At 36.4% G+C, this 13,296-nt stretch overlaps 3 protein-coding genes across 9 annotated transcripts; 1 reads left to right on the forward strand and 2 right to left on the reverse strand.

Moving 5' to 3' along the window:
- Positions 1-374: 374 nt before the first annotated feature.
- Positions 375-2,761, reverse strand: LOC123913250 (F-box/LRR-repeat protein 20-like). The gene is made up of 2 exons (XM_045963917.1): positions 2,676-2,761; positions 375-1,882 (listed from the first exon to the last, which is right to left on the reverse strand). Exon 2 carries the CDS (start codon positions 1,717-1,719, stop codon positions 871-873), a length of 849 nt encoding a protein of 282 aa, XP_045819873.1. The 5' UTR covers positions 1,720-1,882; positions 2,676-2,761; the 3' UTR covers positions 375-870.
- Positions 2,762-2,866: 105 nt separating this feature from the next.
- LOC123913248 (SCF E3 ubiquitin ligase complex F-box protein grrA-like) lies at positions 2,867-5,086 on the reverse strand. 4 transcript variants are annotated; one of them, XM_045963915.1, is made up of 3 exons: positions 4,825-4,946; positions 3,180-4,487; positions 2,867-2,974 (listed from the first exon to the last, which is right to left on the reverse strand). In XM_045963915.1, the coding sequence occupies exon 2, from the start codon at positions 4,396-4,398 to the stop codon at positions 3,187-3,189; it is 1,212 nt and encodes a 403-aa protein (XP_045819871.1). In that variant the 5' UTR covers positions 4,399-4,487; positions 4,825-4,946; the 3' UTR covers positions 2,867-2,974; positions 3,180-3,186. The 4 variants fall into 4 exon arrangements, with proteins under 4 accessions (XP_045819871.1, XP_045819868.1, XP_045819869.1 ...); XM_045963912.1 differs by having other exon boundaries at positions 3,180-5,086; XM_045963913.1 differs by lacking the exon at positions 2,867-2,974 and having other exon boundaries at positions 3,051-3,890; positions 4,347-5,086.
- Positions 5,087-6,321: 1,235 nt separating this feature from the next.
- LOC123913247 (putative disease resistance protein RGA1) lies at positions 6,322-12,491 on the forward strand. Of its 4 annotated transcripts, none has more exons than XM_045963909.1 (6): positions 6,322-10,592; positions 10,718-10,820; positions 10,922-11,094; positions 11,167-11,233; positions 11,323-11,533; positions 11,648-12,364. In XM_045963909.1, the coding sequence occupies exon 1, from the start codon at positions 6,539-6,541 to the stop codon at positions 10,577-10,579; it is 4,041 nt and encodes a 1,346-aa protein (XP_045819865.1). In that variant the 5' UTR covers positions 6,322-6,538; the 3' UTR covers positions 10,580-10,592; positions 10,718-10,820; positions 10,922-11,094; positions 11,167-11,233; positions 11,323-11,533; positions 11,648-12,364. The 4 variants fall into 4 exon arrangements, with proteins under 4 accessions (XP_045819865.1, XP_045819867.1, XP_045819864.1 ...); XM_045963911.1 differs by having other exon boundaries at positions 6,397-10,592; positions 11,403-11,533; positions 11,648-12,491; XM_045963908.1 differs by having other exon boundaries at positions 6,397-10,592; positions 11,178-11,233; positions 11,648-12,349.
- Positions 12,492-13,296: the final 805 nt, after the last annotated feature.

Genomic DNA, 13,296 nt, shown 5'->3' on the forward strand with positions numbered 1-13,296 from the left:
CTGCATAATAGACATCAAGGCAGCAAACTTTATCACTAAAAGATGATTAGTTGTTTTTATGCTTTGCCGACACAGTTCCAACAAGTACTGGTTCAATGACAGTGGCCAAGTTTTAATTTCTTACATAAGGAATTGAGTCTTATATTTATTTTAATGCTTGAATAACAATGTAAACAAATGCTGGCAATATATGGTGAATGTGTTTATGTATTGGTTATGCAAGATTGTCAAACTCGAGAGTTTAGGTAAAGTTGTGAAGCCTACATAAACTCGACTTACCTAGAAATATGGCGTTGTTGATAGATATATAAAAGAGAAGCATATGCTAAACAATTATTTTAAGTATATACATTTAGCACTTAACATCTAGTAGTTGTTTTATATATAAGAAAGAATCATGGCATCACATGAGTTACATCTAGAAGGATCAAATAACTAAAAGCTATATATCTACAAAATTATTTTCCCATTAGTTTGTAGAGTCCCGAAAATTGTAAATTTCCTTCCTTGTACTTTTTGAGTTACTCTGATGAAAATTGATGCTCACATACATGTATAAAATTTGAAAAAACGATCACTGCTTATAGGATGAAAGGCTGGAGAAGGAATGCGTTGGGAGCGATAGAAACAGATCACAACCATTCCATGGCAAAATAATTGTGAAAATTGTAAAGGCTGTCAGAATTAAGAATTATCTATATGATTGATCTATATAACAAAATCAGAGTAATTTTATGAACTCTACTATGAAATGTATTATTCAAATAATAACAATTATATATCATGAACATAGTACCAGTAACAGAATAAATCAAATGGAAGTTCACTTACAAAACAAGGCATTGGCTAAAGAGGAGTTTCCTATCACAGTCACGGGGACAAAAATGAGGCGGAGCCGTTATTTTTCTCAATGATATATGGCCTAGTAAATATAATCCAGGAAACAATATCAGTAGACACTTTACGACAATGTCGCAAATTAAAATCTCTGAGGCATGTACAGTTTTCAGTGGCTAGCTTCACTCCCTTTTCCGTGACATCATAACAGTGTTCTAGGTCCAGTTGTAGAAGCCGAGGGCAACTCTTAGAGATCTGATACAGTCCTTCATCATCAATTCTCGAGTGCGCCAAGTTCAGCACCTCCAGAATGGAAGCTTCAGAGTTGATTGAACGTAGCTTAGCGTGTGGGAAGCCAACAAACTTCAAAAGTGTGATCTTAGGACATCTCTTGAACAGTACAGGAATACGATGTTGAAATACGTGATGGCAAAAGCTCAAATCAATATGTTGCATATTAGGAAACATGAAACCAAAGATGTTGATGTGATTGTCATGCAAATGTGAATTGTTAGCCAAATGGAGAGACTTGACTTGAGGGTATACAACCAAATCCACCCCGGATGGTGTTGGACCGAGTCCAATATCTGTTGACTCCATTCTAATCTCTGCGAGCAAAGGACAGTTGGTAAGGAGTGCAAAGAAGGAAGAATTGGTGAGCATGCCACAGCCGCTGACGTTAATAGACACCAAATCAGCCAGAAATGCACAGAGCTGATTGAAAAGCTGATCATTCAAAAACTTTGTACGTTGAAGATCTAGATGCTGCAGATATGGACACTTAGACAAGAGAGTAGAGATGCCGGAATAGGTATAATTGTAGCAATCTTGTAGGATAAGTTTGGTCAGAGGAGGTGAATGAAGTGCTAGAGCCTTAAGCATCCAATCAGTAACGCAGGAAAAGGAGAAATCAAGACAGGTTAAGCGCTTCAGATTGGTGAATCAACGAAGTATGAGTGAAGGTTTTCAAGTTCAAGTCCTTCCTTAACGTTGGTAACAGAGAAAGAATTCAAATCCGGTCTGTGTTGGATTGCAGAAGCAATACCTACATGTGTTATGAAAGGGCATCGGGAGATAAGCACCTCTTGGAGAAACTCACAGTTGATACAGAGTTGAAGAAACGATGAATCAGTCATGTATATATTACCAGATAGATTAACACTGCGAAGAAGTTTAAAATATTGTCCACGCCTAATTTTACTTGTTTCTTGTTACTACTTTGTTCTATTAAAAAATGAACACCGTCAAACTTGACACGGTATCTGTATATATTTTTATGATAGGTTTGTATTTGATCAACTTGAGATAGATTCGTCAAATGGTTTTCTCCGAAAATTTGAAAGATTTTCGGGCAATATCCAGGCCTTCGTAGAAAGATCCTTGACAATAGCCATAGCACCTTCATCCTCTATACAGTTCCCACATTCAAAAAAGAAACATCCAAGATTCCAAACCATGGGGAGCAGAGCACCTTCAATTCGGCCAGCAAGCTCACTTTCTTGGTTGATGTTAAGCCTCTCCATAATGGTGTGATGAACACTCAACTCAGAAGCAAAATTATGATTGAAAAGGATATGAGTGAAGAATGCATACATAACTTATATATGCACTTTTTTAAAGGCTGTCTAATTAAGATTTAGTTATTGGTGGAATAATTGTGAAAATTGTAACGGCTTTCTAATTAAGATTTATCTTTATATGACTGATGACTGGTCTATATAAAACAGGTACAAATGCACTTTTTTAAGCAAGGCTTATTTAAAACATGGATGACCTACAGAGATTCATTAAAAATTTTAGCTGTTAACAATAGCTCCACAAGTCTGAGGGAAACTCACCAGCTCTAGCAAGGCCAATTATTTTGAACGCCGACATTTCCATCCATAGATTTGTGTTGAGACCAAACAACGTGTTGAAAATGATACAGAAATCAAACAGCACCATTGGTTTTATAGCAAAACATAAAAAGTATAAGCAGCTTGAAGGCAAAGGAAAGGAAGACTTCATGTGACATGTATATTACTTACATTGTGATATATAATAACCCCTCTAATTATAATAGGTTTTCTAGAGTAGCGATCAGACGTTATATCCCTCAATATAGATTTCAAAGCTCTGCAAAGTATGAATGAGGATCCTACAACATTTTTGCACGTCAAAAGAAATTCACATTCTATATAACAAAACAAGAGTAATTTTATGAACTCATACTATGAAATGTATTATTCGAATAATAGCAATTATCATACACATACTACCAGTAACAGAATAAATCAAATGGAAGTTCACATTTTCAACAAATAAAACAAACAAAATGTTTACTGCTCGAAGAGAGCACTTACAAAATAACTAGAAAACAAGACATCGCTCAAAGAGGAGTTTCCTATCACAGTCGCGGGGATGAAAATGAGGGGGAGCAATTATTTTTCTCAATGATGGCCTAGTAAATATCATCTGGGAAACAATATCAGTAGACACTTTATGACAATGTTGCAAATTAATCTCTCTGAGGCGTGTGCAGTTCTCTACGGCCAGCTGCACTCCCTTCTCCGTGACATTGTGACAATGTTCTAGGTCCAGTTGCAAAAGCTGAGGGCAAGTCTTTGAGATCTGATACAGTCCTTCATCATCAATTCTCGAGTGCGCCAAGTTCAGCACCTCCAGAATGGAAGCTTCAGAGTTGATTGAACGTAGCTTAGCGTGTGGGAAGCCAACAAACTTGAAATGTGTGATCTTAGGACATCTCTTTAACAGTACAGCAATACCATGTTGAAATATGTAATGGCAAAAGCTCAAATCAATAAGTTGCATATTAGGAAACATGGAAGCAAAGTTGTTGATGTGATGGTCTTGCAAATGTGAATTGTAAGCCAAATGGAGGGACTTGAGTTGAGGGTATACAAGCAAATCATCCACGATGGAGGGTGTTGGACCGAGTCCAATATCTGTTGACTCCATTCTGATCTCTGAGAGCAAAGGACAGTTGGTAAGGAGTGCAAAGAAGGATGAATTGGTGAGCTTGTCACAGCTGCTGACATTAATAGACAGCAAACCTGGAAGGAATGCACATAGCTGGTTGAAAAGCTTATCATTCAAAAAGTTTGCACGTTGAAGATCTAGATGCTGCAGAGTTGGACACTTAGACAAGAGATGAGAGATACCGGAATAGGTATAGTTGTAAGAATCTTGGAGGACAAGTTTGGTCAAAGGAAGGGCATGGAGTGCTATAGCCTTAAGCATCAAATCAGTAATGCATGAAAAGGAGAAATCAAGACAAGTTAAGCGGTTCAAACTGGTGAGTGAATCAATGAAGTAGGAGTCAACGTTTTCAAGTTCAAGTCCTTCCTTAAAGTTGGTAACAGATAGATAATTCAAAGTGGGTCTGTGGTGGATTGCTTCGGCAATACCAGCATGTGTTATGAAAGGGCATCGTGATATAAGCACCTGTTGGAGAAACTCACAGTTGATACATAGTTGAAGAAACGATGAATTATTAATGTAGAAATTACCAGATAGATTAACACTGCGAAGAAGTTTAAGCTTTTGAGGGAGAAGATTCATGGCATTGTTATAATCGTCCTCCACCACGAGTATTCCTTCGCCTCCTCTAGGGAAACTGAGATCCAAATGTTGGAGAAACGGAAAGGAATCTGCGATGAAGGTTATATCAGTAAATTTGAGAAAAGCAATATTGGAGCAAATAAGAGAGGTCAATCTGCAATTTTTGAGAAGAATAGATCGTAACCCTAATATGGGGAAGGTTTGTTGGTTAGAGAGGTTGAGGGATGTGAGACGGGAAACAGAAGTTGGAGGGATTCGAGAAAGTAGTGCGTTGATGTCACCGCCACCGCGGAAGGCGGAGAGATCGAGTGAGGTTAGGTTTGTGAACCTGTGGAAGAGGCGAGAGATGGGTGATGATGATGGATTGTGGATTAATTTTATGGAATGCACAAAACTGCTGCTGATGGATAGTAATTGTTTGGATACCATGGATAGTGTCTCTAAACAATGATTACTCTCCTCCTCCTCCTTCTTCTCCTTCTCCAGTTTAGATATCACCAATTCCCAGCAATCGTTAGTTAAACCATCACCACCTGCCATTCTTTTTCTGCTGCTTGATGTTGATGATGCCATTGGATTCGAACGAGCCACTCTCTCTTCTTCCAGATCCTATCGATCCTTTTTCTTTTTTTAATAACAAAAACAAACACTTGTTCATACTATACTAGTATATATATATAGCTTTTATTTCAACAACTATAACCTAACTTTACGTCTTAAAAACAACCTTAAATTTCTCGACTATATCTTTTATCTTTGTCAAACATAAGAAAAAAAAAAAAGAGTATATATCTCTTATTTTTATTTTTATTTTGAAACTAACTCTTATCTTTTTAGCCAAGGATTAAGGAAGTTTTACACGACAATCTAATAAAAAAAAAAAATTTAAATGTAAGATCTTCAAAAATATTTAGGCATATTATTCTCAACAAATAGTCGGATAGGGTTAATCGAAAAATAATAAAGATAAAATAAATAACGTCAAAAAAGGATAACGATAATTGGTAATAAAGATCTTACCGGATAGATATACTCCTAAATCTATCTTATCTTTTCTAAAGATTTTTTTTTATGGTAAGACGTTTCAATTTTTTTTGTTGTTGTTGTATACATTTCAAATTTATTGATTTAAGAAAGTTTCATGCAATAATAAATTTCGACTATAAATTTAATATAAGATGATTTAGATTACACCTACTTTATACAATAAACAATCACAATTGTCAATTAAAATTAAAAGATTGAGTGTTTTTTATTTGTGGTTAAGTAATATTTATTCTGTCCCCATGAGCTTAGCTCAATTGGTTGGGACATCAGCATTTTATATGCAGGAGCCAGAGTTCGAACCCTGGACACTCCACTTATCCATCTTTAAAGGTGGAATTTCAAGCCACTAGGCTACCTGACCAAAAAAAAAGTAATATTTATTCTTAACCACGATTTAGCAATTTTTTTTATTTGTGGTTAAGTAATATTTATCCTCCCGGATCCCTGTTTTAGTAACTATATTTTTTTAAATAAACATGTTATAGTGTATTAGGCTTGTCAGGCTAAATGCAATGTTAGTTAGTGGTAGTCTGTGCGCCGGTCATCATCAAAGATTGGGTTGTGACATAAAATTGGAGGAAAATATGATAAGTTATAAGCTCAAAAGCTAATTGAAATAGCATATGTAAAATAAACTATAAGCTAGTAAAATAAGTTATAAGCTCAAAGTGAAAAAAAATTACCAAACTATAAGCTCATAGTGAAAAACAGTTATCAAACTGAACTTTTTTTTTGTCATATGAGCTTATAAGCTATAAACTATAATCACTGAGCTCTTATCAACATAAATTATATTTTGGCTAAATTGCACAAATACAGATTAATTTTTATCTATATTTAAGACAGAAATATATTAATTAATAATAAACTAAGCCATAAGGTATGCAATGATAAAACAAACCACCCCTCACTACACCTTACCCCAAAACTTTGGATTTCCTGCCGTGGGAATATCCCCCAGTTTCCAATTTGATATAGCCCACTCCGCCCCACCTACCTTACCTCTAAGGTGAGGAAGACTTTTCTTATCCAATTTTGTTGCGATTTCTTCTGAATCTCTTGTTGTTGTTCTTACAAATATAGATAGATACCAATGGAGGGTAGAGATGAACGCTTGTCACGCTTAAATCATGTGCGGGGGTTGTTAGACGGGCTCGTTTCTAGCCGGTTGGTTGACAGCTTCCAAACCACAAGGCTTGACGTTTCACTCTTGAAAAAGCTGAAGACAATATTGCTGAAACATCGAGTTATACTTGAGCAACAGATCTACTACGGACTTGATGCAGGATATTGGGCGAATTTGCTGGATAATGTCTTTAATGAAGTTAGCTCTTTGTTTAACAAAATCATCAATGAAGCAGTTGAGTATGAAAACCTAACTCCTACTTCTCATGTTTTCAAAAGTCGCTCTTCTCTTTTCAAACGGTTGATTCATTATAAATTGCAAACATCAATTGAAAGATTAGAGGTCGCGAGCTCTACTACAACTTATGATCTAGTTGATGACTCTTCTATACAACTCCCCTCACTCTCAACTTCTATTAAGATGTTGTTAGACAGGCTTCATTCTACTGAGCTCATCCACAAGCTTGATGTTTCACTCTTGGAAATCCTGGAGATAAAATTGCAGTATCTTGAAACTAAGTATCATGCTGCTGAGGAGAAACAGATCACTGATCTTAATGGAGGACATTGGTTGGATATGTTGAGAAATGTTGTCTTTGAATTTGGCTATTTCTTTGACGAAATCAACACTCAAGCATTGCAAACCAGAGAGGAAGCAGAGTGTCAAACCCAAACCCCTACTTCTCAGGTGTTGAAAAATCTTTCTTCTCCTTTCAAACGGTTTAATGGAGTCACTAATTCTAAATTTCAAAAATTAATTGAAAGATTAGAGTTCATGAGTTCACGAGCACACGATCGATTTGGTGATTTCTATTCCAGTACTGATTGGAATGAAAATCCTACATTTTCTGTTTTCGATGATGAATCTTCTATTTATGGAAGAGATAGTGACATAGAGAAACTTAAACATCTTTTGTTGTCTACTAGTGGCGATAGTAAAATAGGAATTATTTCCATTGTGGGTATTGAAGGGATTGGTAAAACAACCCTTGCTAAACTTCTTTACCATGATCCCGAAGTATCTGACAAATTTGAGTTAAAACTGTGGGCACGTGTCTCAGAATATTTTGATGAAACAATTCTTGATGACTTGAATACATACAGAAATGACACAAGGGATGTGAATAACATTTATCCAAAGTTTTTGCTAGTATTGGATGAGGTAAGGGATGCAAGATCTATCAATTGGACATTACTGATTAATATCTTTGGTGTTGGCGAAACAGGAAGTAGGATCATCATCACAACACAGGATGAAAGAGTTGTACCATCCATGCAAACCTTTGAGCCATCCATGCAAACCTTTCTTTTTGTCCACTACTTGAGACCTCTGGAGAGTGAAGATTGCTGGTCTTTACTTGCAAGACATGCATTTGCAGCATGTAATGACCAACCACAATTCAATCTAGAAGATATTGGCAGAGAAATTGCAAATAAATGTTTTGGATCACCAATTGCTGCAATAGCACTTGGGGATATTCTCCGCACCAAATTTTCGTTAGAGTACTGGAAGTTTGTGCTAGAAAGCAACCTTTGGGTATTGACGGGTCATGACGTGTATCCTTTTATACAATTGAGCTACCACTATCTTTCGACTCCTTTAAAACGATGCTTTGCATATTGTTCAATTTTTCCAAAGAAGTCCATCTTAGCAAAAAATATGGTAGTTCAGTTGTGGATTGCTGAAGGCTTGGTAGAATCGTCCATTGACCAGGAAAAAGTTGGAGAAGAATACTTTGATGTATTAGTATCAAGGTCGTTGATAAATCAACGATCTATTGGTGGTGATGAAGCACATTTTCAAATGCACGACCTTATCCATGATTTAGCTACAGAGGTTTCATCTCCGTATTCTATCAATATGGATGAACATAACCTACATGATAAGGTACAAAACTTATCATACAACAGAGGGATATGTGACTCATATAATAAATTTGATAAGTTGTATGGACTAAAAGATCTACAAACCTTTATAGCATTACCATCACAAGAAAAATTGCCTCTTTGTTTGCTATCAAACAAGGTAGTACATGATTTGTTGCCAACAATGAAACAATTACGCGTGTTGTCTTTGTCAAGTTATAAGAGTATCACTGAGATTCCCAATTCTATTGGAAATTTGTTATACCTGCGGTACTTAAATCTTTCTCGCACTAAGATCGAAAGGCTGCCTTCTGAAACATGCAAGCTTTACTATCTGCAGTTCTTGTTGTTGGCAGGCTGTAGAAGACTCACTGAATTGCCGGAGGACATGGGGAAATTGGTTAATCTCCGTCACCTTGATGTTAGTGACACCGCATTGAGGGAGATGCCCGTACAAATAGCCAACCTAGAAAATCTCCAAACTTTGTCGGACTTTGTTGCCAGCAAACACAATGATGGATTGAAGCTTGCGGATCTGGGAAAATTTCCCCACCTACATGGAAAACTTTCTATCTCACAGCTACAAAATGTTAATGACCCCTTTGAAGCAGATCAAGCCAATATGAAGATGAAAGAACGGTTAGACGAGTTAGCTTTAGAATGGGATTGTGGTAGCACTTTTTCAGATTCACAAACTCAAAGTGTTGTACTTGAACATTTGCATCCCTCAACAAAGTTGAACAGTCTCACCATCAAAGGCTATGGTGGAATCAGCTTTCCGAATTGGTTGGGTGATTCTTTATTTAGCAACATGGTGTATTTAAGGATCTCAAATTGTGATAATTGTATATGGCTTCCGTCTCTTGGACAATTGGGTAATCTGAAAGAACTCGTCGTTGAAGGGATGCAATCATTAGAGACAATTGGTACTTCGTTTTGTGGAAGTGATGGTTTTTCATGTCAACCATTTCCCTCCCTGGAGACTCAACCTTTTGACGATACGCAAGAGTGGAAGGAATGGAACTTGATTGGAGGTTCGGCTACAGAGTTTCCTAGTTTAAAAACCTTATCACTAAGTAAGTGCCCGAAACTGAGAGTAGGAAACATAGCTGACAAATTTCCTTCCTTAACTGAACTTAAGTTAAGAGAATGTCCCCTACTGGTGCAATCAATGCCATCATCAGATCATGTACTTAACCAAATGATGTTCCCTTTGAATTCTCTTCTACGGTTGACCATAGACGGCTTTCCATCTCTGACGTCTTTCCCAACATACGGTCTACCAAAAACCTTGAAATTTCTCATAATTAGAAATTGTGAGAATCTAGAGTTTCTTCCTCATGAACTCTTGCACAATTACACATCGCTCGAGGAATTGAAAATATCTTACAGCTGTAATTCAATGATATCATTTACCTTGGGCGCTCTCCCTGTCCTCAAGAGTTTGTTTATCGAGGGCTGTAAAAATCTGAAATTGATATTAATTGCAGAAGGAGCGTCAGAAAAGAGTCTCTCATTTCTTAGAAGCATCAAAATATGGGATTGTAATGAATTGCAATCATTTCCCTCGGGTGGATTGACCACCCCAAACCTCGTTTATATTGCAGTTTGGAAGTGTGAGAAGCTTTGTTCACTACCTGATGCAATAAACACTCTAACTGGCCTTCAAGAAATGGAAATTGATAATCTACCAAATCTTCAATCTTTTGTTATAGATGATTTGCCTATCAATTTACGGGAATTGACTGTTGGATCTGTTGGAGGCATTTTGTGGAATACTGAGCCAACTTGGGAACGTCTCAAATGTCTGTCAGTGTTGCGAATTAAAGGTGCTGATATGGTGAACGCATTTGTGGTGCCATTCCTACCTCCATATCTCGTGACACTATGCATCTGTGGTCTTAGAGATAAAAGCATTGATCGGAAGTGGCTTCAACATCTCACTTCTCTCCAAAACCTCGAGATTGTTAACGCTCCCAAACTCAAGTCGTTGCCAAAAAATGGATTGCCTTCCTCTCTTTTAGTACTAAGTATGACTCACTGTCCATTACTGGAAGTAAGTTTGCGGAGAAAGCAAGGGAAAGAGTGGCGTAAGATTGCTCACATTCCCTCCATAATTATAGACGGAGAATTGATCACATGAGTTTCCTGTCTGGGTGAGTCTCTGAAATGGTTCTTTTCTTTGTTTTTTCCTTATTATGTCATCAATAATTAATATTGTTATTTTAATTAGTAACATCAAAGTACCATAATATAACACTAACTTATTGTTTAATCATAGAATTGTATTCTGTCATCCCTGCTTCTGCCCAATCTTGCTGTTGTGAGAAGCCAAATTCGTATGCACAACCTGCAAGTGCAACTGAGTCCATTAAATGTTTTAGGTACTCTTTTGCTATATATGTCTATTTATACTTTAATGAGTTGGTTTTAATGCATTGGTTGTATCAACATTTGTAACATGGTTTACATTCTTCTGTGATAGCTTGTACCAAGTGATTCCAGAGTGATTGATAATTTGCAATTTTGCACCAAGACTGCAGCAGTGGTGATTGATCACAGTGTTAGTGGTGATATAGTTAAGGCCATAGTGAAAAGGGATGTGCCGCTCCTACATGCTTCTCTTGTTTCCTTACATCACATGAGTTTTGTGTCCAGGTGCGTCACTGAAATACTTCTTTCTTTGTTATTATGTCATCAATAAATATTATTGATTTCAATATTCTTTAGCCTGTTTGCAGATGAAGAACCAGGGGCCTCAAGGGTGTGACAGGAACCAAGATGGAAGCAGTCTCAGGTATAAATTTCCTCTTTGATAGTTTTTTTTTTTTTTTAACATTAGTCCTTTAAATACATACATGGTCCAATGCACATCCTTTTTGTCAGATTGAAGACAATGGCCTCTTGGGAAGTAATGTTCACATCACCATACATAACTGATAAATTGTTTAACTTCAACCTCATAGATTTGGTGTACTGTTGAGCAAATGGATGAGGATATTGTTTTCCTTGGAAATCTATGCTTGTTTCGGTCCTTTATGCAAGTGATTTTTTTTTCAGCCCTGAGGTTCCCATTCTTCCAAACACAACAATTATTGTGAGTTTTTTTCCTCCCCGAGACCAAGTTATTTAATTTTTACAAGCTCTTGTTTAGCTGCACTTTGCTATGTGATTGTTTTTTACTTCCTTATCACTTCTGGTTTTATTACAGGATTCAGGAAAGGAGATTATTTCTGGAGCAACTAGGACGAGCAGCGATTATCTGTCAGAGTTGATTTCTCACAATTGCTTTGCCGCAGAGTGCTTGATGCAGTAGAGGATCCATACTTACAAAAATCAAAGAGGAACAATGGTTTATTATTAGCCGCATTCTGTTCTGAATTCTAAGTTCCAACGCCATTCTTATTCTGTGCTAGAAGCACCTTTTCCAGCTTATGTAGAGATGTTGTTTGAAAAGATTGTTTCTGGTACTTGCTGTGAATCAGGTGGTGAAAAATTAGTTTTACTATCATTTCGCCACATGCTCATTCTAATTGAATAAATTTGTCAAATTGGAATAAAAAGCCTTGTACTCAAAGTTACTTAGATATTAATTTGTTGCTACAATACCTTTTTTATTTGTATAATAATGATATAATATGGACAATAGCTTATCATGCCAAAAGCAATAAGGCAGCCACATGGACATCCAACAAATCTGCATAATAGACAGCAAGGCAGCAAACTTTATCACTAAAAGAGGATTAGTTGTTTTTAAGCTTTGCCGACACAGTTCCACGTGTACTGGTTCAATGACAGTGGCCAAGTTTTAATTTCTTACATAAGGAATTGAGTCTTATATTTATTTTAATGCTTGAATAACAATGTAAACGAATTCTGGCAATATATGGTGAATGTGTTTATGTATTGGTTATGCAAGATTGTCAAACTCTGAGTTTAGGTAAAGTTGTGAAGCCTACATAAACTCGACTTACCTAGAAAGATGGTGTTGTTGATAGATATATAAAAGAGAAGCATATGCTAAACAAAAGTATATACATTTAGCACTTACCACATATATTGATCACAAAGTAGTTGTTTTATATATAAGAAAGAATCATGGCATCACATGAGTTACATCTAGAAGGATCAAATAACTAAAAGCTATATATCTACAAAATTATTTTCCCATTAGTTTGTAGAGTCCCGAAAATAAGGCTGGAGAAGGAATGCGTTGGGAGCGATAGAAACAGATCACAACCATTCCATGGCAAAATAATTGTGAAAATTGTAAAGGCTGTCAGTATTAAGAATTATCTATATGATTGATCTATATAACAAAATCAGAGTAATTTTATGAACTCTACTATGAAATGTATTATTCAAATAATAACAATTATATATCATGAACATATAGTACCAGTAACAGAATAAATCAAATGGAAGTTCCCTTACAAAACAAGGCATTGGCCAAAGAGGAGTTTCCTATCACAGTCACGGGGACAAAAATGAGGCGGAGCCGTTATTTTTCTCAATGATGGCCTAATAAATATCATCCAGGAAACAATATCAGTAGACATTTTACGACAATGATATATATAATTCTTACTAGGCATCTCTTGAGGCATGTACAGTTTTCAATGGCTAGCTTCACTCCCTTTTCCGTGACATCATAATAGTGTTCTAGGTCCAGTTGTAGAAGCTGAGGGCAACTCTTAGAGATCTGATACAGACCTTCATCATCAATTCTCGAGTGCGCCAAGTTCAGCACCTCCAGAATGGAAGCTTCAGATTTGATTGAATGTAGCTTAGCGTGTGGGAAGCCAACAAACTTCAAATGTGTGATCTTAGGACATCTCTTGAACAGTACAGGAATACGAT

The sequence above is a fragment of the Trifolium pratense genome, linkage group LG3 (assembly GCF_020283565.1).
Source record: "Trifolium pratense cultivar HEN17-A07 linkage group LG3, ARS_RC_1.1, whole genome shotgun sequence".
Classification (NCBI taxonomy): domain Eukaryota; kingdom Viridiplantae; phylum Streptophyta; class Magnoliopsida; order Fabales; family Fabaceae; genus Trifolium; species Trifolium pratense.